At 39.4% G+C, this 26,276-nt stretch overlaps 1 protein-coding gene across 2 annotated transcripts in view; it reads left to right on the forward strand.

Annotated features, from left to right (window-relative positions):
* GPC4 (glypican 4) overlaps window positions 1-26,276 on the forward strand; it is a 104,982-nt gene that overhangs the window by 69,387 nt on the left and 9,319 nt on the right. For both annotated transcript variants that reach the window (XM_046673447.1, XM_046673446.1), the window contains exons 2-4: window positions 1,756-1,914; window positions 14,554-14,945; window positions 25,351-25,516. In XM_046673447.1, the coding sequence (XP_046529403.1) occupies window positions 1,756-1,914; window positions 14,554-14,945; window positions 25,351-25,516 (717 nt within the window). The remainder of the gene's footprint in view (window positions 1-1,755; window positions 1,915-14,553; window positions 14,946-25,350; window positions 25,517-26,276) is intronic.

Here is a 26,276-nt window from a genome sequence, read left to right on the forward strand (position 1 = left end):
AGCAATCCGTCTTCTTTCACTAATGAGATCTAAGATATTCTGCAACTTCACAGCTCCTAAACTGTTTTACACAATCGTCCCCCTCCCTTTTTTGGTTAGAATTATCTGTTGACCAAGGGTTTAAAAAATGCCAAAAGGAACTTTTAGCAGTTTCTGGATGATGAAGTTATTTGAAGATTATTTCCCTTATCCTCTTCCTTAGATAGTCCTTGAATGCTGCGTGTCCCTTTTGTCTGGCAGTAGCACTCTCTCTACTTTTTAATTGCCAGGAAGGAAGAATGATTGGGAATATATATGATTATGCAGTTATTGCATATGTACAGTTGATAATCCTCGTGTTGTACAAATAAGTTGCCAACTCAATTTTATCCGAAATACCCGCCCTCCTCAAAGCCACTGCGGTACCTATCTTAGGTGAAGACTTATTTCCTCTAAGCACACAGCCAAGAAGCAGCAATGGCTAGCTCATGGCCCAGGTCATTTCCCATACCTAGTTTTGTTAGAAAGACTTGCTCTTCATTCTCCTCCCCTTTATTTATTTTACATGCTTACCGTTAACAGGTCGTATGTCTTCAGTATACTCGGTCCTGAGTTCCTGAGACATTGATTCTTTTCAATGTCTTGCTTTTGTCTTGCTTGGAACATGGACAGCAATAGCAGAAGGAAGAGTGAAAGTGAATGCTTGTAAACATCTGTACAAGATTATGCTAGGATACCTATACCACTCCGATTAATATTGGAGTGACTGCCTAAAGTGATAGTACCTGGTGAAGTTTATGTTTGAGTGGCACCGCATGTCTTGGTCATTATGAGGGAGAGGTATGGTCTCTTTGAAGCACAATATTTGTTCTGTGACAGCAGGAACAAGGCGTGGGTGAACTTTGGGATCCCTCTAAAAAGGAAGCCCTCTAATCCCTCATGTCCAAATCACAAGCAGGATGCAGTTGGTGTAGGGGAAGGAGATGCTTTGTGGATTCAGCTGCTGTGGGGTGATATGTCTTTGATTTTTCCTGACTCTTAGGGCTACGTCACTACATAAAGATTACATATATTGGAAGCCATTAGTCTGTATTGGGATGAGCGGCTACATTGCACAGAATCATAAGGTCTATACATTGTCTACCATCTGCACAGAAGACGCCACACAAAATCTTAAAATCGAGGATTGTTTAATAACACCCCTTGTGACTTATCACAAACTCAAATTATCCAGCGTGAACTGTTGTTTCCTCTTGGGCGACAACTCTGAAATGCACTTATCCCTTTTATTTCCCCACAGTATAACTAGTGCTCATACATTTGCTCAGTGTTTGGTGTTGTCACATATTTTATAAATCGTTCTTTATTAAGGGTACCCTCTCTTGGAGTGTTAACTCTCAAAGCTAGAAAAGCTATGTCTTATTTGTGTGGCTTGTTCAGTATTTTGCATAGAATCTCAAAGAAATGTAAAGGAGACTTGAGTTGATATTGAATGATGGTCTGTTTACTGGACACGCTGATTTTCCTCTTGGATAGCAGTCTTCCTGATTGGAAAGTTCTTTTATGTTTTGGAGGTGACTTTATTATTTTATTTTTCCAAGAAGGGAATAAATGTTTTTAGTTTAATGAAACTTTTCAGATACACACGATGTTCAAGCCTTTGCAGGAAGCTCACAGGTGGAAATGAAGCAGAGTTCGTGCACCTAAACTAAAGTCTTCCCTCTTGGACTTGGTGAATGGTGATGGAGATTGATGGTCTTACATTTTACCTTCCAGGTGATCATTTGAAGATCTGTGCCCAGGGTTATACCTGCTGCTCTCAAGAGATGGAGGACAGGTACAGCCTGCAAAGTAAAGATGATTTCATAAGTGTGGTCAGCGAGCAGTGCAATAATTTGCAAGCCATCTTTGCTTCTCGTTACAAGAAGTTTGATGGTAAGTATTGAAACATTGGTCTAAATAATTGATATTTGCTTTGTTCTTGAATTTGTTTTACGTCTTCAAGTCACATTTAAGAGCTGACACTTAAGTTTGTGTGGTTGCATTTTCAGAACTCTGTTCTCTCAGTTTTCTCCCTAGATGCTCTCCTTGTTGGATCCCAGGGGCAAGTTAGCCCCACAGCTTTATTGCTAGAATGCTTCCGGATGCACTGGAATCTGTGTGGTGGCATTATGGAAATATGGTCAAAGGAGCAAAAAATAGATTAAAGTAGTTTAATTTAAATGCTTTCATTTATTTTCTTGGGTGTACACAAAATAGTGATGTTGACGCAAGTCACTAAAAAAAATCTTCCTAATAAAAAGCAGGCGTCTAAAAACTTAGTCAAAATAACCATAGAGATTCTGCAGATGCTGGGCTTCAAATTAAATTTCAAAATGAATACTCCAAAGACAACTAGAATCCTAGAAGCTCCATGGAACAGACAGGATTAAAGCTCAGCTTTCAAGTTTCCATGCAGCAACGACCCAGAAGTAGCTACTATACTATAGTCTTCATTAAGCTGGGCTCCACCCCTGGCCTCATTTTAGCTGAGGCTCTGGCTTAGTCATCCATGTAAAGCCATGACCAAACTCATTTCAATACCCTGTGCCAAACATGGATTCTCACGTGCACACTTTCTTTAAATAGTGAAGAAATAGCAATATGAGCCAAACAAGAGGCACTTCAGTCATATCTGAAGCAATGTTACAGATAACAGACTTCAAAAACTAGAGTATGTTGTCCAAAACACGTCAGGATTATTTTCTCTGGTGCTGCTCACTCAGTTTGAAGATTGTTATGAAGAAGATTTAATTTTAATAGGAATGATTTCCTTTGTGCCTGTTTTAAAGGCCATTCTAATTACATAGTACCTTTGAAGCATGCTTTTCTTGACATTATGTGTGGTGAAGAAGTACAAGGCAAATTTTCGAGATGTGAAATGTCTTTGAGTATTTCTGTGAAGGGCTCGTTACCATGGTGAGACGTTGGGCTAAATTAGATTTGATATAGCTGATAAGGCAGTCCCCAGCTAAGGAACAGGTTGTATTTCAAATGTTGGCTTTGAGATTCATTATTTGAAATGGATAACTGACTTAATAAGTGTTAGTTAGGTTCCCAGGCTAGACCATGAAAGCATATTTAATTTTTAATGTAGTTGAACTAAAATTTTTTCTGTGTAGCATACCATTTATCATACCCATTTTTTCCCAACACTCTATATGCTTAATTGTGTTTAGTCTTAATTTTATCTCTTTCTTTCCTTGGATGGATAGAAATAATTTATATATCTGTAGGCCCTGTTTATTATCCCATACCCCCCAACACCCATGCTCTAACTGTGAAGAGTATTTAACAATATATTAACACTACACAAAGATAGGTGTTACTGGCAAAAGACCTCATTAGACCACCTCTGTCTCTTAGTCACTAAATTATTAGTAGGATTGTTGAAAAGAATGGTGTTCTCTTGACTATGGCATTTCTCACTCAAGACAGTAACCAAAGCATTTTCTTTTACTTTGAGGAGAAAACTTAGAAAGATAACCAGATGGTCATCTTTGAAAACTTGAGATGCTGGTGTTTAAAAATTACCACTTGAGGGTGTTTAAGAATGGAATTTAGAGGGGAAAATCCCACTTTTTAGAAATGGCTACCTGTTGGTAGCAAGATGGAGTGGAGATAAAGCTGTTCACAAGTTCCAAGGTCCCCTCCTCCCAGTTTCTTGTTAGACATGCTTCCTTCTGGTGTGGGGCCCACAAACATTAGTGACCTCTCCTGTCTGTGGGCCTGCTGGTTTAGCTATTCTTTCCCCTTCTTGCTCCCCATGGTTTTATAGCATTACTCATATGATTCCAATGTGTAGTTTTTAAAAAGCCATAGAGAAACTTTATCAGTAAGTGTTAACATATGTTTTTTAAAAAAGGACAGAAAAACTGTTTCTCTTGCCCTTCCCTACGAGGCTTCACATTCAATAACTGTGTTAACACTGTTTCTGTATCAGTTTTAAAACTGGTCGTGAAGAATGATTATGAAACTCCAGTTTGTTTCTTCTGACTTCAAATTAAAATATGGCATAGACAATAAATGTAGTGAGCATAGATTAATTTTTTTCTGGAAGGAGTAGTAGCTGAAATGTGTTTGATTTGGAGATCAGAACAGAACTAGGATCCTGTTCATATTGCCTCCAAGTTAGGTTTGCTGAGAAATTAAATGCTTTTATGTGGTACAACCTCAGTTGACTCGTATCCAACAAACCATAATCCTCAAGTGGGTGCCGCATTTATTGATTGACTGATTTTTAAGGATGGCAGTTAGGACGTGCCAACACATCTGAAGGCCTACGAGAGGATGCTGAGTGAAGTTGTATAGGGGCTATCTTGACTCTCAGAAATCCAAGGGTGGGGTGCTTTGGTCAAAGAATTGTCCAAGCCTTTATAAACGCCAAAGATTGGGTTATTGATGTGAACGGAAGAGAGGAAGATGGGCAGAGTAACAAGATGGCAGCTGGAGAACCAAGATGAGGCAGCGAGGTGACACGAAGAAGGCTGGAGACAAGACTGAGGAAATAGCAAAGGGACACATGGGAACATGTGGGATCAAACAACTTCAAAGGAACATCTCTTGCCATCTCCAAGCTTACAGTATAAATCCGAAGTGGTGACCCCTGAACCCAGGCAACTTCTTCTATCATCAAAACTTCAGTCATGTTTATGAGATACCACTTCTTTCTAAGGCAGGAACAGTTACTTTTCATAAACTTCTCAATAAAAATACAGTTTGGGAGTTTTCAGGGGATTAGCCTTCTTTAATCAGAAATCGTCCCCTCATCCCAGTTTCCCATCATTCTGCCCCAGTCAGAGTTCAAATGCCAGCCCTGGCGTTTGGGAGTCAGTTCCCTTTATCTCTAAGTCCTTTCTTGTTCTACACATTTAATTTTCTATTGTTTGCACATCTAAAGGGACTATACAGTCTATAAGTCGGTTTTTAAGTTGTAAACTGCATGCGTGTGTGTGTGTGTGTTGTATGTGTGTGTGTGTTTTCAGACCTGGATGAAGTACGAGAGAACACTTCCTTAGGCAGCATGCCTCCCCTCCCCCAACAACATTCTCAGGTTTCCCTTATTTTCAACCTGTACCTCTTTTAAGGACTCACCTTTTTATTTTCCTACACTGTAATCTTTTTTGTCTACTCTTTAACTTAGACTGTTCAGTACCAGAAATCTACCATCCTAAGCTAGAGAGCGAGCTAGAAAATGGTAGCAACAGAGTGAGTTGCTCCCCCTCTTGGCCAGTTCTGGGAAATTTTTTTTTTTGAAGTAGAACTGCTAATTAACATAAGTGAATCAATCGTCTCATGAATATGCTAATCAGATACTCAGTTCAGGGAGCTTTTGAAAGAATTGTTGGCAAAGGGAATAGAAATAATAGATGTAGGGCATAATCCGTGTTTGGGGACCACAACATAAAGACCCACCCCAAGATGCCATATTTTGTGAGAGACTAGTTCTTTTTAAAAGGAGCATAGTTAAATCAAACAACCCAAATAGATTAAGAAGATTAGAGCTGCCATGTTTAATATATTTCTGAACTACATAGTAAAAACGATGTAACAATTAAGAAGATAGATTATTGCTTAAAACCCCGAATGAAATTGTTTGCTAGATATTTTGCATGTTAAAAGAAATCTTAAGGAAATAGAGATGTTGTCTGATGCTAGTCTATTGGGAAAATTCCTTTAAGTTGTCATTTTAGGAGCAAATGTAGCAACTTTGCACAGGTGGCAGACAGAGCACACTGAATTGTCAGCCTGGTTCTGCTGTGAACCCACTGTGACCTGGAGCAATTAACTGGGTCTCAGTTTTCCCGTCCATAAAATGAGGGGCTTGAGCTTAGATGCTCTCTAAAGACCCTTTCAATTTTAAAAATTCTGTGAATCTTCTAAACATGTGACTAGACCAGCTGCTTTAGTCAAAGGTCTTACAAGATGTTAATTAGCCGTCTGTATGGTACCCTCTATTTTTCTCCTATCATTTCTGAACTCTCCGCTACTTTCACCAGGTCTTTGAAAACCCTCCCATGAGCCTGAAGCTTGTTAACTCGAATAATAGTAGAAATTTTCTGAATTAGCTTAAAAAGCACATAAAAGAAATAATTGTCTGTCCCATCTATCTGCGTGGGCCAAGTGTAAATCAGAGTGGCCAGCCTTCCCCTAAGCTCTCAAGCCCCATTGTTTTCTATCATTTCACAAAGGCAGGACATGAAGCACTCTTCAGATTTAGCCAAATCTGTGTTTTAATCACTGACTGAAAATTTTCTATCATTCGTGCTGGCCATTACTTCATTAGGCCAGTAGGAAAACCAGTGTGGAGGCACAGCGAGTTGAAGGCGTTAGAATTTACGTGCCCAAACTCAGTTTGGGAGTGAGCTGGCCACTCACCTTAAAAGACAAATAGATCCAGCTAAGCTTCATGGCCATTAGCTAAGCTGAAGTTTCTGAAATTTTCCTGACCCTGATCTTAACTATTTTTTAACTACGTGGTTTTATTACCGCTCATTGCATGGCCATACTGGCTTACTAAAGACCTCCTGGGAGGTTTTTACATTTAAAAAAAAGTCTTAAACATCCTTAAAATAAATGTGTCGTAGAAATGTATGACATACATACAACATAGGATTGCCTTTTAATCCTCATCTCAGATTTCATTCATTAAGGCATTTTTAAAAAAAAATTTGTTGCTTTTTTAAACCTCTGCTACAGTGCAGCAGGCAGCATTTCACAGGATGAGTAAGTTCGACACTACAGAGAAAGACATGTGAAGCCCTCTGGCCTTCCTGCAAATGCAGTATTCTTTCCACATCATGCTAATGGCCTTTGATTTAGTTGGAAAGCACTGCTACTCTTTCTTTGCAATTCTATTTTCTTTTCCTTCTATGTGAAGGAGACTAAAATGCTGGGTATTTTTGCTAATTCTTTTATGATCTCTCTGTGAAACTTGATGAGAATGAGCCACTGCCAGCTTACTGTAATCAAATCAAGAGCTCAGACAAAACGCACACATCTTTGTATTGACAAAGGTTTTCTGCCTTTTGAGTTGTTATCTGAAGTGTGACCAATTGTGGCCACAGCATTGGCTATGTCCTCGGATTGAAAATGCTTGTGCAGCTTCCAGGGAGCCCTGAGCGCTTTCAGTTTGGGCCTCTGCTATTAACTTCGACTTCTTAAGAAGGCATGGCACCAGCAAGAAGCAGCTGATCTGTTTGGAGGCAAGTAAATAAATGGAAGAGCTTCAGCTGAACTGCTTTTATCCACTTCGTTGGTTCTTTGCACTTTGAGCCTGGATGTTTAGAACATTGTTGTTCTTCTCTGCCCACCCTCTTTCCATGCGTCTGTCTATCCAAAGAAGAAGGGCTTATTTGATCTAGCACTGACTCCAATTGATTGACTGAGAGGATTCTCAAGCCAGTCAGGCCTTTCTGTGTATTGTCCCTGCCCATTTCCATCACCCTCTCTCTTGAAAGAATTAGCAGAGCAGTTGAAACTCTTGTAATAAATGTGATTCAAACAGGGAGGGTGCCCCACGAGCACACCTTTTCTGGAGGTCAGTTGGGCAATGTGTCAGAAGTTTTGAATACATTCATACCGTTGGATTCAGTAATTCTACTTCTAGGTATTTATCTCAAGGAAAGAAATATCTGCATATAGATTTATGTACAAGGATGTTTATCACAGCATTATTTATAATAATGAAGAAATAGGAAATCAGCCTAAATGTCTCATAATGATTACATTATGACCTGTCCATATATAATGTCATAGTATGTAGTTGTTAAAAATAATGCTTCTGAAGAATTTTTAATCACATAGGAAATGCTAATCATACAGTGTTGCATGAGAACAGGGTATAAATGTATGATCTCAACCATGTGACCATACATATCTTCCTAAGAAAAAGTTAGGGAGGAAATTCAGTAAACCGTTGTTGCCCTTTTAATGGCAGGATTATGGATAATTTATATTTTCTTCATACCTTTCCATATTTTTTAAATTGCGACAATTTTGAAAGGAATACTTCATAGAAAAAATGTATTTTTTATGAAAAATGCAAGAACTGCTTTGGTGGTGTTTAAAAAACTGGGTTTTTTTCTTAAGTATCACAATGCTCGCTCTAGACAATTTGGAAAAAGTAGAAAAATGTATCAAAGCCTCCAACAGTTAAGTTGAATGACTAGAATAAAGAGAAATAAAGTTATTTTTGAAAACATGAAGGTATATAATTTTCTTGATTATAATAAAATGTCACTGAAAAATTTGGGTGAACAAAATTGAGAAACGTATTGAAAAAGTCACCCCCGGTCCCCAACACCCAACCATCACCATTGCGTTTACCTCATCTTGTTTTTGTGCAGGTCTACAATACATAAACATACCTGCAAATTAGAATCATAACTGATTATGCTATTTTGTGTCCTGATTTTTCTCTTGATAATTAGGTCACGAGCAGACAGACTGTGTTATGAGGTTTGTCTATGAGGCTATATAGTAGAGCCACATAGAGGTTAGTGTATGGAACACTTGGAATGGCTGCTTCAGCTGCCTAGCTTGCTTAAACCTGCCCTCAGGCTTCTCTGGGCACTTCTGAATGAGAAGGAATATGCTAAAGTGAACTGGCTAGCTAGTGCTGAGAGTACTCTTACTGAAAATGGAATGGGGTCCAGTGGAAGGGACCTTATAGTCCTGAGCCTGTGTCCCTGGCCACATTAGCAAGAGACAGGGGCCATGAGAGATAAACATTGTATTTACTCACTAGGAGCTTTAGCATTCAAAATCCATTAACTAATAAAATTAACCTTGGGAAGAAAAGACTGTTCCTACTTTGGCAGGATCCCCAGCACCCTTTGGCTGTTCACAGCCCCCAGTAAAGGCTGCAGCCGGCAATTTTGTCATCCTAAGAGAGGTCTATTGATGTGCTGTCAGTTGATGAACATTAGTCAAGCACATGTCTTTTTAGTACATCATGCCCTAGCAAGCACTCTTAAGGATTGAGATTATGCCAAGATAGAGGAAAGTGCCTGTTAAAAACTTGTACACACTTTACCAAAAAAAAGCAAGACAGAGGGGGAGATAGTTATAAACCACAGTTTTGGTTTGGTTTCAGTCAAGTAGAATGCTTGCTTAATTTCCTTTTTTTCTTATATTTATAGATGCCTATGTTTGCTGTTCTTCGTTAAGTACTTGATCTTGGGTGAAAGAATGGATGGATGTAATTCCTTGAGTTTTTTTTTTTTATTAACAGTGTGAAAAGTATGATTTGTAGCATTTACGAGGAGGCTTCTTTTCCTGAGGAATTTTGTTGATGTGGTAACTTCACGTTTGCAGGCCACACCAGAGCTGTGAAATACAGCCTTTACAGTAAAGAGGAAATGAATCCTTATATGTAAAAGGCAGCTTCCTAATAATATAAACACAAGGTGGTAATTTATAGCACCAAGCAAATGGATTGAATAGAAAGGCCTTCCAGTCTCGTAAGGTCATGGGTTAATTCTAGAATGCATTCTAGCTCATTAATCAATAGCCAGTCAATTGTTTATAAAGGAGTAACTAATGGCATGTAATAGCAGAACTGGGGGCTTTTTGAGCTGTTTCAAGAATTCTGAATGTTTATTTGATGCAAGACAAGTGGCTGGGGATAGACGTTCCAAAAGTACATGATGTTCTTCTTCTTTTTTTAAAAGACAGGATATTTACATAGAAAACTTTTATATGGAAAAGTTTTGCCTTTTCACTCTGGTTTTTCCCATGTTAAATTGGTACTACTGACATTAAGAGTAATCACATTTTAGAACCGGAAAATACTTAAAATTCTCTAGCTCAACCCTTGCACTGAGCTGACTTCTGGCAAAGAAGGTAGTATGCAAATGAAATACGTGGGGAGGGTTGGGGATTGATCTGCTGCTTAATTCTTTATTTTCCTTTCCCCAATTCTTTGCCTAATCCTTTGCGCTGATCTTTTTGTATGTATGTATGACGTGTATGCTGTCCTCTCTTTTAACATAATGGAAAATCTCTTCCCTAGGTTGAGGTTTTCTTCACTTCGTGTTTTTCACTCAGTAGTCACTCCCACCCTTGTAGATGTCTGGGACATTTCACAGCATTGGAAGCTAGAGCCATTAAGCATTTCCTTTGGCTAAATTGTTCCCAGTTTTATACGGCCTTGGGTCTTCTTAACTGAGCTCCAGCAGCTTTGGCTTCATGTTACCCCAGATGGATAATATTTGACTCTGCCAGGAAAAATAAAAACCAGCCTTAAAAGAGTTTTTAAATGATTGTAGATATAAAGAAACCTTACAAAGAAACTCTAAAGGTGACAATAACATCACTTCACATATTATGACTAGTGTTCATTTATTGAGCATCTAGTATGTGTGACGCATTGTCCACATGAGGTCAGAGTAGTAATGGCCCCATTTTATGGATGAGGCTCAGAGGGGTTAGATCTTTTTTCCAGTGTCATATAGCTCATAAATGAGAGATCCTATGCCTTTCCCACTGTGTCGTGCTGCTTTAGATAAGCAGCACGTCACAGTGTTTATTTCCATTCCTATGTTAAGTGGTCATTCATGAGCCCTAGGAGTAGCAGTTGCTTGATCCTTAGATCATAAATACTTAAGCCTCCAATGTGAAAATTGAAGGGGAAATAAACTGATCACAGACACCATATTTCAAATGCTTGTAAACTATCTCCTCTCTGACTCTCTTTCACATGCCAGTAGCATCACTTAAAACAGACTCCTTGAGCAGCACTTTTCATGAACACGAGCAATTGCTGCAAGGAAGATCCAATTTCCAATGAACTCACCTTCTGATCATTGTGGAACTCTGGTTTACATTGCTCCTGGCTGGTTCCTCTTAGCTACCAAGTGTCTTATAATTGGCTTCAGGCAGAATGATTATGAAGAGATGATTACGAGGGGTCTCAGGCCTACACAGTTCTTCTTCAGCAGTTAAGATTGGACTCTGACCCTGAATTCTGAATAACGGGGGAAAAAGTGGCGATGAGCATTGCAGCAATTAATGAAGTTGCTGTTGATGGCTGTGCACCAGGACCTGAATGTCTAATTTGTGTTCTATTCCTCATTGTAGAAGGAAATATCGTAGGAAGAAAAGGGGGAATGGGGATGTGAAAGAATTATACAAGAACGTATGAGAGCTGCTAGTTTGATAGGAGGAACAGATGCAAAAGTTTTTTTTCCCTTTTTTCCTTACAGCAAATTACTATGCTTTGGTTGATTTTGTACCCAATTGGTATGGAGTTTAAATTTAAATTATGTCTGCCATCCTTACAAAGTCTCTTTGAAGCAAAAAGCATAGGTAGAATAATGCCCTTTAACAGGGCCAATAAGAGTAAGTGTGAGGAGAAATGAGTTTGGGTCCTTTGGATCCCTTGACATTTGTTCTCTTGACTTCCGTAGGTGAAATAGATGACTATTTAAAAACTTGCTGTATGAACTGAAGGATTAAGGATTTTATAGATGCTTTAAAAATCCCTTGTGCACTCATAAAACCATGTGTGGAGAGTGGCCATACAGTAAAGGTGAATTGGATGGAGGAAATCTGTCTTTCTAGAAATTTTCATTACACTCTGATTGGGCAGGAAGGTTAAGATGCGTGGTAAAGTTGTGTGCTTCGAGTCCATAATAGCCACTCAGTACATACTTGTCAAATTGTGAAGCCATTTGGAGAGATTAAATTATCAGATTTTAACTTGTTATATCAGTTTTATAGACTTTCTATATATAGCCCACTCAAACGATCTTTATATTCGTAATGTATATGGCCACACTAAACAGTCTTTAAAAATGTGAAGGAAAGGAAATTGATTTTCTGAATGATTAAATGAATTAGAATTTAGTATGTACATAGCACCATGCTCTTAAAGTATGAACTAACATACGTCTGTCCATACACATACACACACACAAACACACAAACACAACCTCCCTAGACAGAATTTGATCATAGGGAACAAAGTAAGTTCCGTTGTGGTGTTAGACAGAGGGCATGTCGGTTTGAAATCAGTTTTCCTCTTCATGAGATCATTTCACTTGTCCTCCGCAGTAGCTACATTATATATAGCTACACCAACCACCGAAGGCTCTTGACCTGAATGAGGAACTCTAAGAATGTTTTATTTTTTCCATAAAATGTTAGCGTTTCTTTGACCTGGAGCACTTTGAAGCCTGAAGGATGCACTCTGACATTTTATGAAAGTTTTAAATTAAAACTGAGCTTGACATGCCACTCTGTCCTCATCCTTAGAAACAGCGCAACTGTCGCTGCCATTCATTAAAAATGCAAGTGAGTTTTCAGAGTTACCTATTAAATGAGTCGTGAAAGCACAAGTCAAATAATTCTCAACATCCCGTTTCTACACTAAATGATGTGTGCCAATTTTATGAGCACATATAATAAAAATCCAATGTAGGGAAAGACCAGTGGTTGCCTTCGGAATCTTATCTTTTGGATTGTGAAATATCAATAGCATTGGATTGACACAAGGCTTGCATATTGATCTCAATGGCCAGGCTTTATTTTTCCAATACGTGAGAGCTAAGTGTACAACACACTGACATGTAGTAACCCAACTCAGTGTGCCTTCTTTTATGTCCCCGATGAGCCAGCACTACTTCGCAAGGATGCTGGTCATTCAAGCAAGGTTTGGAAAGTGGACCAGATGATGTTTAAGGTCTCTTCTCACCCTAAAACTCCACAACTTTGAATTCTAGAAAAGTGCTGCCTGCATCTTGACACTTAGGTGAGAGACACTTCCACACAAGAGTATTTGTCCCCAAAACATCATAAAGAACTCACGCCCAAGAATGCAACAAAAAATTTTAAAAACCCAATTCACTGAAAAGACGTTTTCCCTTAATTAAAACATTAATGCTTACCCTGAATGCTTCACATTCAACACAGTCCCCGAGCTGGCGGTAATTGCTAGTGAGAGGTAAAATGGGAGAAGTTTCATTGGCTAGGGCAGTGGGTCTCAAACTTAAGGGTTCAGGAGAGTCTCAGATGGCTTGGCCCTAACCCTAGGGTTTCTGATCCAGTAGCTTTAGGGTGGGGCCCAAGAACTTAATTCCTCACAAGTGCTCTGGCGATGCTGATGCATGGCTGTCCTGGGGTCACACTTGAGAACCACTTGGAATTTTGGAGAGGATCAGAGGCCATCCCCAGTACCTGATTGGAATAACACTTTTCATATGGTTCCCCGAGCTTCTTGTGTACATTCTGGTCTTCTTCCAGGGAGAGAACTTTGGTAAAAAGGCCAGGCTCTACACTTGTAATGGGCACGAGGAGTTGACTTGCACTTTTATTTACTCTTCAGAGGGAATCCATTTTCCTTTCTCTCTCTGAAGAAGGCCCAGGAAATATAAAAGGCAAGCGGTAGGGGAAAGAAAAACTAGACAAAAGGGAAAGGAGAGAGGCCCCACCCCCAACACAGACACACGTATACAATTTGAAAAGCGGGAACCCAGAAGACTGTGGACTTCGGCTCCAAGCCTCAAGAAACCGCGTGGTGATGAGTGAGGGCACAGGTATGGACTCTCAGAAAGTCACACACATTCCCTCCACAAGGCTTCAGTGTTTTCAGTCCAGGTTTTGAAAAACTATTTGAAATTAGTTTTCAGCGTCTGGTTTGTCCACCCAACATGAGAAGGTTTTTGTAGGGCTATGGCATATTGATAAGCTTGCTAATGTTCTTCTGGCTTTGAAGGAGGCATCATATTTTCTTTTCTGTTCCATGTTCACTTGGAGGCAGTTTCTTCTTTGATGTGGTCCTTGTATTTTGCTTTGGTATTTATTACATTTCCTGCTTATAAATTTGATATCATGAAGTGTTTATTTTTATAACAGACATAGCTTCCTTAAGAATGATTAATTTTACAGATACACTGTTAGCTCATGGAACTTCTTGAGAAAAGCTTCAGGAGACACTAGTTTGCCATTTGTACTTAAGAGAGTAAAATCTTTAACACTTAGGCTGTGGCTATGTGGTGGCCAAAAAGTAAATCTGAAATAACCAGGTATTCTTACATATTTTTTCAGTTATTTTTCCACGTTGTCTTATAACTATGCCAAATCTATGGTTGAGTCTGTTATGCATTCCATTTCTCTCTCTGTATCTCAGTAAAAAGTTCTAGGAAATCTTGTGTTTTAGACTTCATGTACCCGTTTTTATCCAGTTCTTCTTTCTTTACCTTGTGACTAAGTGAGAGAGAGAGAGAGAGAGAAAGAGAGAGACTGTGTTTTATATTGACTCCTGAGAAATTCTTGATTTAAAATCTCATTTTTCCTCTCTTAGACATAGACACATGTGTGAGTGACTTTGTAACGTCGATTTCTTTTCATTGAGAAATGATCAGACGTGCCAGATTGCCCAAAAGAAATCTCCCCTATATACAAGCATGTTTTCCAATTTAATTTCATGATTATTTTTCAGTTTTCAAGTTTACCTGAAAAGTGTTCAGTTCTTTAATTATTTGAAAATCTTTTCTTTCTTTTCTTTTTTTTCTTTTTTTATTTTGCTTTTAGAATTCTTCAAAGAACTACTTGAAAATGCAGAGAAATCCCTGAATGACATGTTTGTGAAGACATATGGCCGCTTATACATGCAAAATTCTGAGCTATTTAAAGATCTCTTCGAAGAGCTGAAGCGCTACTATGTGGTGGGAAACGTGAACTTGGAAGAAATGCTAAATGACTTCTGGGCTCGCCTTCTGGAGCGGATGTTCCGCCTGGTGAACTCCCAGTACCACTTTACGGATGAGTATCTGGAATGCGTGAGCAAGTACACTGAGCAGCTAAAGCCCTTTGGAGACGTCCCTCGAAAACTGAAGCTACAGGTCACGCGTGCATTTGTAGCAGCCCGTACTTTTGCTCAAGGCTTAGCAGTTGCAAGAGATGTAGTGAGCAAAGTCTCCGTGGTAAGTGCTGTTTGCATTCTGTGTTTTTGTTTTGTTTTGTTTCATTTTGAAAGAAAGTTTGGGAGAGGTAGAAAAATAATTATAATTCTCTTGGCTCAGTAACAGTCTTCTTTTGTGTTCTTTCTCTTACCTCTTCTCGCCTACACTTTGTCTTGATACATGTGCAGTATATAGTTGTAAACAATACTGTGATGAGTATCTTTGTAGATCAGTATTCTTTTCTGTGGTTTTCTTGGTAGCTATTCTTAGAAGTGAGATATATGTTCACTTTGGAACCTTAATTTTAAAATAGGTTTAATACCTCCATACTCTTTTTCAGCTCCTATTCTACTTCCCCTCCAGAGAAGGAAACTTACACAGACAGGCTCCACATTTGGTTGTTCTGAGTGACCATCTTTGAGCCTACTAGTTACAGACTAGAAAAGTATTTAACATCCATTACTGTATGTTTTCTTGTTGTAAGGTGTACTCAGAGTTCTTCAGAAGACAGCTTTCTATGACAGTTAATGTGGACCACCTGCTCTTGCATTATGACTCTGTTTATAGAATTACCAGAAGAGAGAATGAAATTATAACATGTGGGCAAGAGCAGACGAAATGAGCCACGTTGTCCTCATTTGTAAATTAACGGAACTGGACTAGGCCAATGTTTTTCAGACTATCTTCTTTAGAACCAGCTGAGGAGGTACTTCAGGGGCCTCCTTGAGGAGAGGCAAGGGGTCTTCTAGTGGGTGGGACTCAGCATCTGTGCCTTTACTTCATGGCTACACCAGAGAAGCTTTGCTTTCCTCAGTTTTGTGTAGTGGAGTTTTGAGCAAGATTTCAAGGGGGAAAAGGTTTCTATGGCTCCTTCACCACCACTGCCCCCCCTCCCCAAGATGAAATTTGAAGGCCTTTCCATCTCTACCCTTCCATGACTCAGCACCAGTGAAGAAATAGAATATTTGTGGACAAAGACTCATCTTAGTGTTGTTACTTTAAGCCCTCAAAGGAAAAGCCCAATTTTAGTCCATTCCCAAAAAGTCTGGAGACGTAGGGACAGCAGCTTCTGCTTAGGCCATTTGGCTGTTTTCAGGACCGGACGAGTGGTCAGAATGGAAACTGGACAGTGATACAAAACAGTAAAATACCAGTCAGATTGCCTATCAGAGAGTTCCTTTAGAGTTAGGGTGACTATATAATTTATTGTCCAAACTGAGATGCTTATTGTCTAAACCGGGAGGTGCTTATTAACAATCATACCCAGATAACGTGTCACTAATTTTTAATAAGCAACCAGGACTGTCCTGGACAGACCAGGATTCATAGCCACCGTAGTTAGAAAACTTACATTCAACAGAGTGAAGATAAAGATTCTGAAGAATTGTGTGTTAGAAAAATTAGGTGCTTATAGGATATTTCATATTAGAATTGGGTGATGTAAAAATTAGTTGATTGGTTGCATTCATTATTACAGTTTTGTTTGTTTTCTCTCTCATCTCCAGGCCATAAACTGTCATACATTTCTTTCCAGCATGATTTTGTTCACTTCTTTTCCTCCTGATATTTTCATTGTAAATGGCAAAAATCTCTTGGGGCATATGAGGGTAGGTAGGAGAAAGTGGGGAGATGATGGTTATAATTAAAGGCATAATCTGATCCTGAACTTCTCCCAACCTCAGCAGCCATTATTCATCTTGGAGATGCTCATGTCAGAGTCCCTAAACAATGCACAGTTAATCCAGATCAAAGTTATTTACATTGTAGTTCACCCAACACATTTGGCCTCCTTCAACTAGTCCCTGTGTTTATCCTAAGCTGAATAGGCAGGAAGGCACTGCTGTGTGGTTTTAATGTCTTATGTGCATGTGCGTGCTGAAGAGGAAGGCAAGGAGTAGAAAGCCTTTTGCAAGCATTTGAAAAGTGGTTTCTTTCCATTAACCATACCCACTTCTTTTGAGTTGGTTCTTGGGAAGAAGGACCAGGCTGACACAAGCCTTCCTTGGTGTTAGCCTCACTTTGTGAGGTTGGAGCCCCCTTAGAGAACTGAGATTCCAGAACCCCCAGCTTGGAGTGGAGGGCAGTGGATGAAACAAGGAGGCCGTTTAGAGACGGTTCATTGGAGGTTAGAAGATTGAGGGCTAGAAGGCTTAGCATTGTCCACATCACCCTCCCTCCCAGGGTAGCGAGAAGTAAGCAAGTGTGGCTTCCCTGTGCTGCATTCGTCTTGACATGTTCTCAGAATTAACTGTGGGAAATCAGTAAGATTGGCTTTTGTGTTTAAGATTCAAACACCCTTACCTATGCAATAAAGTATTTGACCCAAAATGAAATAGTCACAATCAATTTCTGATGTTGCTTTTGGTATGATTTCTTTTGTCAAAGTAAGAGAGAGATTTCCTGTGTACCTTAGTATTGTTGTTTGAGAAAGTTACTTTCTAGGTATAACCCTAAAATTTTTTTTAGAATTGATGTCTTTTCTATATTCATCGTATTCTCATATCTGCCTGAGATATTTGCATAGTTATGTGAGAATACAATGAATGCAAGCTATAGGGTTTAATTTACTTGGAGTAAACATTACTTGCCAGTTGTTTAGTTGAAAATACTGTTTTATGAAAATACTTTAAAAAGTGTTATGTTTATAACTGGCAACTTTTTAAAATAATGTTTTGCTTCACTGCTGAGCTGCTTCTAGACTGGAGGACTGATTTGAAATCAAACCCTCCAACTAAGTTGGGTTATATTACTTAAATTACACCACAAGAAGACACTCAGGCATCAAATCACTTTCTAAAGATGCTAAAACACAGATTCTGTAAAAATCTATCATCTGTGTAATGTTTCTGTTTAGAAGCATGCAAGGAATACTTGCAAATTTGAGAAAATATTCGTTACATTAGTTTTGGGAGTAAAACTACCAGTTAAACAGATTTTTAATTTAAGGTACAATGGTATAGGGAAGACAGTAAATTATCTGGCTGTTAAAAACTTATTTCACATTGAACATGTTAAAAAATCTACATTTGATTAATAAAGTATGTAAGTTTCTCTACTAGTCTGGGTACCCAAGCAATGGTTTTTCATGTGGGTTCCCACCCCTGCCAACCACTGTCCAAGTGCAGTTTGCAGGTGGAACTAGAGTAACCCAAGAAATAAAAATTCCCTCTTTTGATGTCCAATAGAATTAATTACCTTTGGCCTGAAAAAGACCTTTCAGAGTGGAGAATGTAGTTGCTAATTAAAGAGAGTCGCCTGACTCACTTCATCTACAGAGAGGTCTTTAAAGTCAGGTATAGAAAGCATCGTGGTCTTGGAGCTAGTTACTGCATACTGAACTCAGAGATGTTCCCACTTTCTCTCCACGGGTGGATGCCTTGCTTTCCCAGTTTATTTTGCAACAAAAGGCTTGTGGTTATACCTTGAGCAATGATTTGATTTTTGCTAAGCCTTTTAAAGGCTATTAGCAACCAGCAAGCTTAACTTACTTCAAGAGAAAGTCACTTGTTGGTTGAAGTATACATGCCTTGCTTCCATTTTTCTGGGCCCACACACCCAGTGATTTCAGCTTATTCCATTGAGCTTTATAATTCATACTTCAGAGAAGTCCCTTTAATTAGAAACAGATGGTTCAAGAATACCCTGGTGCTACACATCTTTGTATCATTTATTCCATCTTTACTTGTCACGGTTCATGATACATTTCTTATTTACCTGCTTGTAGCAGCAGTTTTGCCTGGAAGGGTGAAGTTGTGGTCTTTCAAAAATGCGCAAGTGGTTACATGCACCATGAAAATTAATAGCTCCTATGCCAAAGAGAGTTGCATTCTCATGGTTTCAATTAACACTGACATAATGGGACTATATCTACACCCCCACCCCAAACGACGGGGACTATAATTAAGAATCAGTGCCCTACCATTGTGATGTCTAAATGACTGTCCTGCCTTGAAAACAATTTCCATTTCTCCCCTTCATTTCTGTCTGTTCCTAATGCCCCAACACCTATAAGAGTACTACAGAAATTATTTGACCATTTCCCTGAATCATCTTAAATGTAAATTTAAAAATGGCCAATATGGAAAGCTTTTAAGAAGCAAAACGTAGACATTTCTTCAATCCTTAATATTATTTTTACTCACAACCTGAAAGACTAGAATTGCAGAGGATGGTGGGACTCTAGCTATAGTGGAGGGTGGAGATGGGGATGTTGGGAGTGGGGGGCTGTCAAGGACTGAATGAATAGAGGTCACATGCTCTCAAAACAAAAATTGAGCCCTCTACAAGGGGACTGATACAAAGATGCTCCGACCTACAGCTCATAACTGAGTCTAATAATTAATTTAAAACAAAACAAGACATACTTTCAAATATTTATGCAGCTTCAATTTTATCTACAGTGTATCTACAAGTATTCCTCAATGAATCCTAGTTTATTCCATATATTTCCTTATGACTTAAAAATTATATCATCAGGCAAATCGGAACGTCGCATGCTCCTTTCTTTTGTGTGTGTGCATTGAATTCAAGACGAGTTCGGAAGTTGTTGAATAAACTCATCACATCTCACGACATGTTTGGGTTCCCTATCTTTTTCTTTTACCATAATTTTGGAAACTATTTCCTGTTACTTTTATTGGGTGCTTATGTTACCAAGCAACAGATAAAATCTAGACCTTTTCTCTTTGTTTGGTACTATTGGTTGTGCAGGAGAAAAAAAATGTTGCTGCGAATGTAAGGAATTGGAATAAACTAAAAGGAAATGTGTTTTTAACTCCAGTGCAGCATGTTGACTGCCATCACTGTGTAATGTGGCTTAAGGCTCATTCTGAATTACTGAAATGAAATCCAGGCTGCACGAGGAGTTCTGCTCCAGCATTTTTTCATTTTTCAGGCTGCTTGCAGTAGTTTTTAATGTGGTGTTTAGAAAACACAGGTTATTTGGTAGAAAATCTTAATCTATATTAAAAGAATCTTTGCAGCGAAGGAGACTTTTCTGCAAAGGCTTTTTCTAGCAGAAATGACATGCAGATGTAATATTAAGTATATATCATGAGGCAGGCAGGAATGAGTATTTTAAAAAGAGTCTTAATAAGTTAAAAGGGAAATGAGGATTCTTCCAATCACTACGTTTTACCGTGAAACAGACTGGCTGCTAAAATCTACATTCTAAGGTACCCCCTGGGGTTACCTTAACGTTTAGAAAGACCTTAGTCAGTCTCGAAGGACTTTATAAGACTTGGAAATTGGCTATTAATATATTGTCATTATGGATCATTAACTCTGATTTTGGTTTAACAGAAAGGTATTAAGTCTGGATGATGTTCCCTTTCTATCATACTGCCCCCCCAAAGTAAACAAACCACTTCATTCTTACATAAATAATGTCGAAACCTTTTTCTTATATAAATAGTGTTCTGCTTTCTATTAGAAGTTGATAATCTCTGCTACCTTTAGTTGCAATTCTTTCAAAGTGTTAAAACTTTGGTAAAATACATACTGTTTTCTGTTTTGTTTTGTTCAAGTGAACTCTTTTTCTCTTCATGTCCAGCCGTGTTTACTTGAGCCTTTGAGTTCTTTGTGAGCCGAGGCTGGTGAGTGATTTATATATTTCTCACCCCTATAGCATCTTGAACCGTTCTAAGGGTATAGCATTGGCTGAATAAGTCATTATTGTGTATTAATCAGTGTCATCTCATCCAAGTGTCCAGTCAAGTATTGTTCCATGTAGAACAGTTGCATCCTAGCTTGCCCTCCAACATAAAAACAGGTTCATTTGGTCAATAAATTTGAAAACTGCAAATTCTCACTAGAGAACATCCAGCCCCATCGCTTAGTGTTCACTGTGTATGGATGCCTGGTACTAGGTCTCGGCACTCTGGAGAAGGACCAGCCTCATGTGCTGCCCTTGAAGGTTCCTACAGTCTGTTAACACATCAGGGAAGTCAAGTGTACCTGCTCTAGAACCAAACTGCCTGGATTCAAATCTTGGCCCATTTACTGGAATGTCTTGTGTGAATCCTTTAATTTCTTTGGGCCGCTGCTTCTCATCTGTGAAATGCAATGATAATACTCATCTCATGATTATTTTGAGGTTTAAATGAATTCATACATGTAAAGTACTTAGAACGGAGCCTGGCACATAGTACTCTGTAACTATATGATATCAATCAATAGATCCCAGTAAAGCTATCAGTAGACAAGTAATTCTGACATATAACAAGATATTTTTCTCTTGAATCTTGACATCAAGACATCCATGATCATGAAACCATGGAAACTAAGCATTTTCTTTGAGACCATTAATCAATTCTTGTGTTAGTGGTTCAAAGGAGGAAGGGAGGAGTGTACAGTTTTCCTTTCCCTGTTCTTTCTCAGAATCATTTTGAGAATTAACTATTTAATCTGTGAGAGGTCTGAAAAATGTGACTTTTATAAGAACAATCATAACCCTCACCCCAACTCCTACCTCAGCCCCCAGGATTCTGGAAGTCATTTATATCTGGGCTCAACGATCCTTCTAAAGAAAAGGAAAACATATCAGTGTTGATCAAGAGCTGTGACCCAAAGAAGCGATCAGATTGATCATTGTAAGTGACATGCCATATCATAGAGAATCAATACATAACTGAGGATTAAAGGAATACCTTGGAGTATGGTTACCCCTTTTGTTAATCCCCATATGGCGTCATCTACCACTTGATCTTGGGTCTTCTGGAGTAAATCTACTTCAGTAAATAAGTTTTTTGGAGACTCAAGAAAAGTAATTGATTGTGAGTGTTACAAGGGAGTAGAATGTGAATGAACTTGAATTTCCTTTCAAAATTAGTAATTCCCCAGGAGAAAGTATGACTTAGTCCACTATTACATTTGTGTATGGGTGAAAGGTTTGCCCCTGCTATGGTGGAGAGGCCGTTGAGAGCTTGTGAAGGAGCACTCACCAGGGCCTAGTATATCACGACAGCTAGAGCCATGACTGGATCAAGGAGATGCTAGACTTTCATCAGAAACTCCATGAAGGAATTCAGATTGAAGTACTGTATACTGTTTCCCTTTTTCTTCCCTGTGGCAGTGGTACCCCTTTGGCTCTTTTACTCACCTACATGGCTTCTTACCATGAACCCCTTGAAGATTCCGAAAGAGAGGCAGCCATTTTGTTTAGCCACTGGGTGAGTCCAAAGTCAGAAGCTAGAACTGGTCCTTGGCACTCTGGGTTCACCATCCTGAGCTTGGTCAGGTCGGTGAGGGTGGAGACCCAAGACCTGGGGAGTAGTCCCATTATTGGCCCTTCCTCTGGGGTGATGAACACTGTTTCTTTAGGGTGCATGACTGTTTTAACACCCTTCTCTTTATACTAGGGCCTCATCCCACACAAGGAGTTTGTTTCCTGGGTTCTGAATTCCCTTGATGTAAAATATTGCATAGTGGTCTTGATTCGCGGTCATGAGACGAAAGACAGATTTTCTCTAACTTTGGTATTCATGTGTCCTTTCTCATTCCAGTTTTCTTATAACTTCCCCATCTCTCTTCTCAGTTCTGGTACTATATAGTGTTGCTGAGGTATGTTATAGTTGAGTTCCTTGTGATCAGTTTTAGTAGTTACACAACAAATCATGTGTAGAGCCTGAGCCAGTACTTAGCCAAAGAATGAAACGGAAAAAAACCCCCCACGAAACCCAGCTTCATAATCCCTCTAATAAAACCCTACTGTCATTTAGTTTGGTCTCTGTTTTTAAAATTTGAGCCTCCATCAACTTATTTTGAGAGTACTGCAAGGTCTACTGCATAAATGATTTGACTTACAATTGAACTAAGACTACAGTGGACCACTTCCTAGAGTTAAAAATGAAAAAGAGTAGGAAAGGACTTCTTTGGAAAAAAAAAATTTTTCTCAAATATAACTACTGAGTTTAAAACTTTTGCTTACTTCCAAATGACCTATATACCATTTTGGAACTTCTTTGTGTTTTCTAGAACAGTTTCCATATTGTAACGTAGAAATTTCTCCTTGCCTTTCTACCTAATCACGTACATTGTAGAATAATCCCCGACACATAATAGGTGCTCAGTAACTATTTGTTGACATTTTAGTGTTCTACATCTCTTCTTACTAGGGCATTGTTTTTTCTTAAGCGTTAATGTTCAACAAATGCCACTTAGTAGTCCATGATTTTTCATAAGCATTTACATAATAACTCTTTACTTCCCTAAAATCCAGCCATTTAGCAGTCTCACCGATGTGGAACCTAAAGAAAAATGGAGAAGAAAGCAACTGATGTGTAAGATTAGAGTTTCATGTATTCTGTTTAAGAAGGCAGGGAAACATGATAGATGTGGGAAATCTTTTCATCACGAATGTTCGATAAGGTGCAGTACTAGAATCCAGTGTAGCAGGGTGACTGTCAGCAAGTCAACTAATCTCTTTGGCTTTGGTTTTTTTATCTCTTAAATGTGAAAGCTGTACTCAGTAATCTCTAAGGCCCCTCCCAACTCTAAAGACTTCTATGATCCTATAATTCTCTGGCCACCTTCTCTCTCTAGTCTTGTTTGCTCATCTGTAAAGTGAGAGGGCAGACAAGTATCAAAAGCCTAACCATCTGTGACTTTAAAGGAATGAACCTTTAGCTATCCAGAAAATCTAGCTATCCAGAATGGTCATTCCTCCAGGGTATTGGTTAGCCAAGATTTTACTGTACATTAATACATAGTTAAAAGGATGAATTTAGTGCCTAGAAAAACATTTGGGACTGGTTAAAACTGTGGAAAAGTCCTAATTCTTCATAGGGAATGTTGATTTTTAGTGTATACAATTACCATCTTGTTGTTGGATATTCTCCCGCTTTTAGGCTGGAGTTCTGTTTGAGATAAGAGGATGTGTGTGTGTGTGTGTGTGTGTGTGTGTACACATCAGGTCGGAGCCTAATAGTGTTAGGTTTTCCTCCTGACAGTACTAATCCCCTGTTCCTGTTCCTAAGGGTGCTGTTGATAAGTGTATCCAAAGTCGCACCCGAGAGCAGGTGCACTGCTGGACTGCCCTGCCTCTCAGCATCTGTTCCCTGTGGCGGTATCTGCTTTCCAAAGTCTTGTCTTTGCAGCACTGGTTGGTAGTGATAGAGAGGAATGCACTAATCCTCTGATATTGACTCCAAAAGAGGAGGGTGGAGCAGAGAGATTGAGAAGACAGGAACTGTTGGTTAGCTGCCAGCATGTGACACCTGGCCATGATCCTTTCTAAGCATTGATGGAAATGAGTGACAGGATGGAATCAGCTTTTCTATGCCCCAGACAGTTTCACCTCCTAGAAGTAGAAAAATGAAACTAAGTCTTATTTCTCTGCAGAGGACAGCCAGCCGAGTCCGAATTCAGTACTGCTCTCATCCTTGTTGCCTCCCTTCCTCATGAACTTTTAGTAGCCCCCTGTGTCCTACCATATTTTGTCTTGGTTTCTGCCTGGTGTCTAAGCCCCTGTGAATTCTGGTCACGCACACACTCTATGCATCCAACCTTATTTCCCACAATTTCTCAACCCCGTTCTAAGATGCCATGATGTGCTTGGTACATTCTCTCAGAGCTTTTGTTCATTTCATTCTCCCCACCTGGGATATTCTCCCTTCATTTAACCACTTAAATCCAACCTCTTCAAAATTTAACGGAAGTCTCACCTCTTCCGTTAAGTGTTCCCTGAGCATTTTGTGCTTTACTGCTCCCAAGCCCTTGAAGACCTTCATGTAACCCTCAATTCAAGTTTTTTCATATTCTTCCCTGTAAAATGCACTAATTTTGCCTTCTGCACAACTGCTGGCACAGAATGGACTACACACTAGGTACCCTTCTAACGTTGAATGGGGGGTTAAATTTCAAAGGGCAGTTTTGTAGTCAGTGTGTTTGAAAAGAAGATGTGCTTGCGTTCCCGGCTGGCAAAGACAAACACAGTGATGGTAGAGGCCATAGCAGGCCCTGTGTGATGGACAGGTAAAGGTAGCCTCTGCTACTGTGTCTCATGGCTGATCCAGGAAATTTATTTGTAAAAGGACTGTGAAATAATTGAGCCATTTAAAATGACTAAGAGTGAGAGCGTGTGTGTGAGAGAGACAGAGACAGAGACAGAGACTGAGAGACAGGGACGGGGGATGGAGGAGGAATGGGAGTTGTTTACAGGGTGGGAGAAATATACAACTTGGTTATTTAAGGTCATGCGCTGCTCATCCCTGTCCCCACACCCCCCATGTCCCAGCACATACCTTTCCTTTCTCTAATCTTAATCTAATTCACCTCTTCAGGAAGCGGGCCAGGCCTGCTAAATATGATCCATCACAACTCACTCTTAAGTTAAATACATGGCCAAGCCCTCAGTGTCAACGTGATGGGCTTGCAAATTCTGTGTCTCTCTTCACCCTGCCATTGTCTTTTTCTTCCCCCGAATCAGGTAAATCCCACAGCCCAGTGTACCCACGCTCTGTTGAAGATGATCTACTGCTCCCACTGCCAGGGGCTCGTGACTGTGAAGCCGTGTTACAACTACTGCTCCAACATCATGAGAGGCTGTTTGGCCAACCAAGGGGATCTTGATTTTGAGTGGAACAATTTCATAGGTGAGCAAGTCGATTAGTGTATTTGTGTCGCTGGAGATAGCTCAGCTTCCAGCCACAAGGAATATTGGAATTGTCAACTATGAAATTTCTGTTCATGATTTAGTGTTTGCCAGAGTTCTAACTGTACTCAAAGTTCAGACCATTTTACAAGTAAATGTTCCCTTGAACTAATGGTGGCATTTCTGAAGACGTTAGACACGGTGAATACCAAGTTTTCATAACAAGAAAGTGACTTTTTGATATTTTTCCCCTAAAGGTCAGTTTTAGTTATGCATCATAGGCTTGTATCCGTGTAAATACTGGCGTAGAGCCATCGCTGAGTTGTCACAGTGGTTTTAATAATGTTATATGTGTTACACTGCAACCTAATCTTCTGCACACTGGCTGCATACTCGCTGGATATTTGGATCAGGTGAGATCCAATTAGAAAATTAGGGCTTCTGTTTCTGTGGAGGATTTAACACCAAGAGACTGCTCTAGTAAGAATTGAAGGACTTTTGCCCTAATTTTAGAGGTAAGTGTTCTCACATATACCTTCAACATAGAAAACCATTACTGGAACCCAGACAGCAATATAAGTGAAGTGACCAGTTTCGGAGAGGGTTAATTATGATTTGTGGACAGGACAAATTAAGGATAATTTAAATGTCCTGTCATTGAGTCCCGTGGTGCCTACTTAATGCATATGCTGGTCCTGAAACCTCAGTGACCAGTGTCGGATCTCCTAATGCTGAGTGCTCATGGGGCCACGCACACATAC

The sequence above is a fragment of the Equus quagga genome, chromosome 10 (assembly GCF_021613505.1).
Source record: "Equus quagga isolate Etosha38 chromosome 10, UCLA_HA_Equagga_1.0, whole genome shotgun sequence".
Taxonomy (NCBI): Eukaryota; Metazoa; Chordata; class Mammalia; order Perissodactyla; family Equidae; genus Equus; species Equus quagga.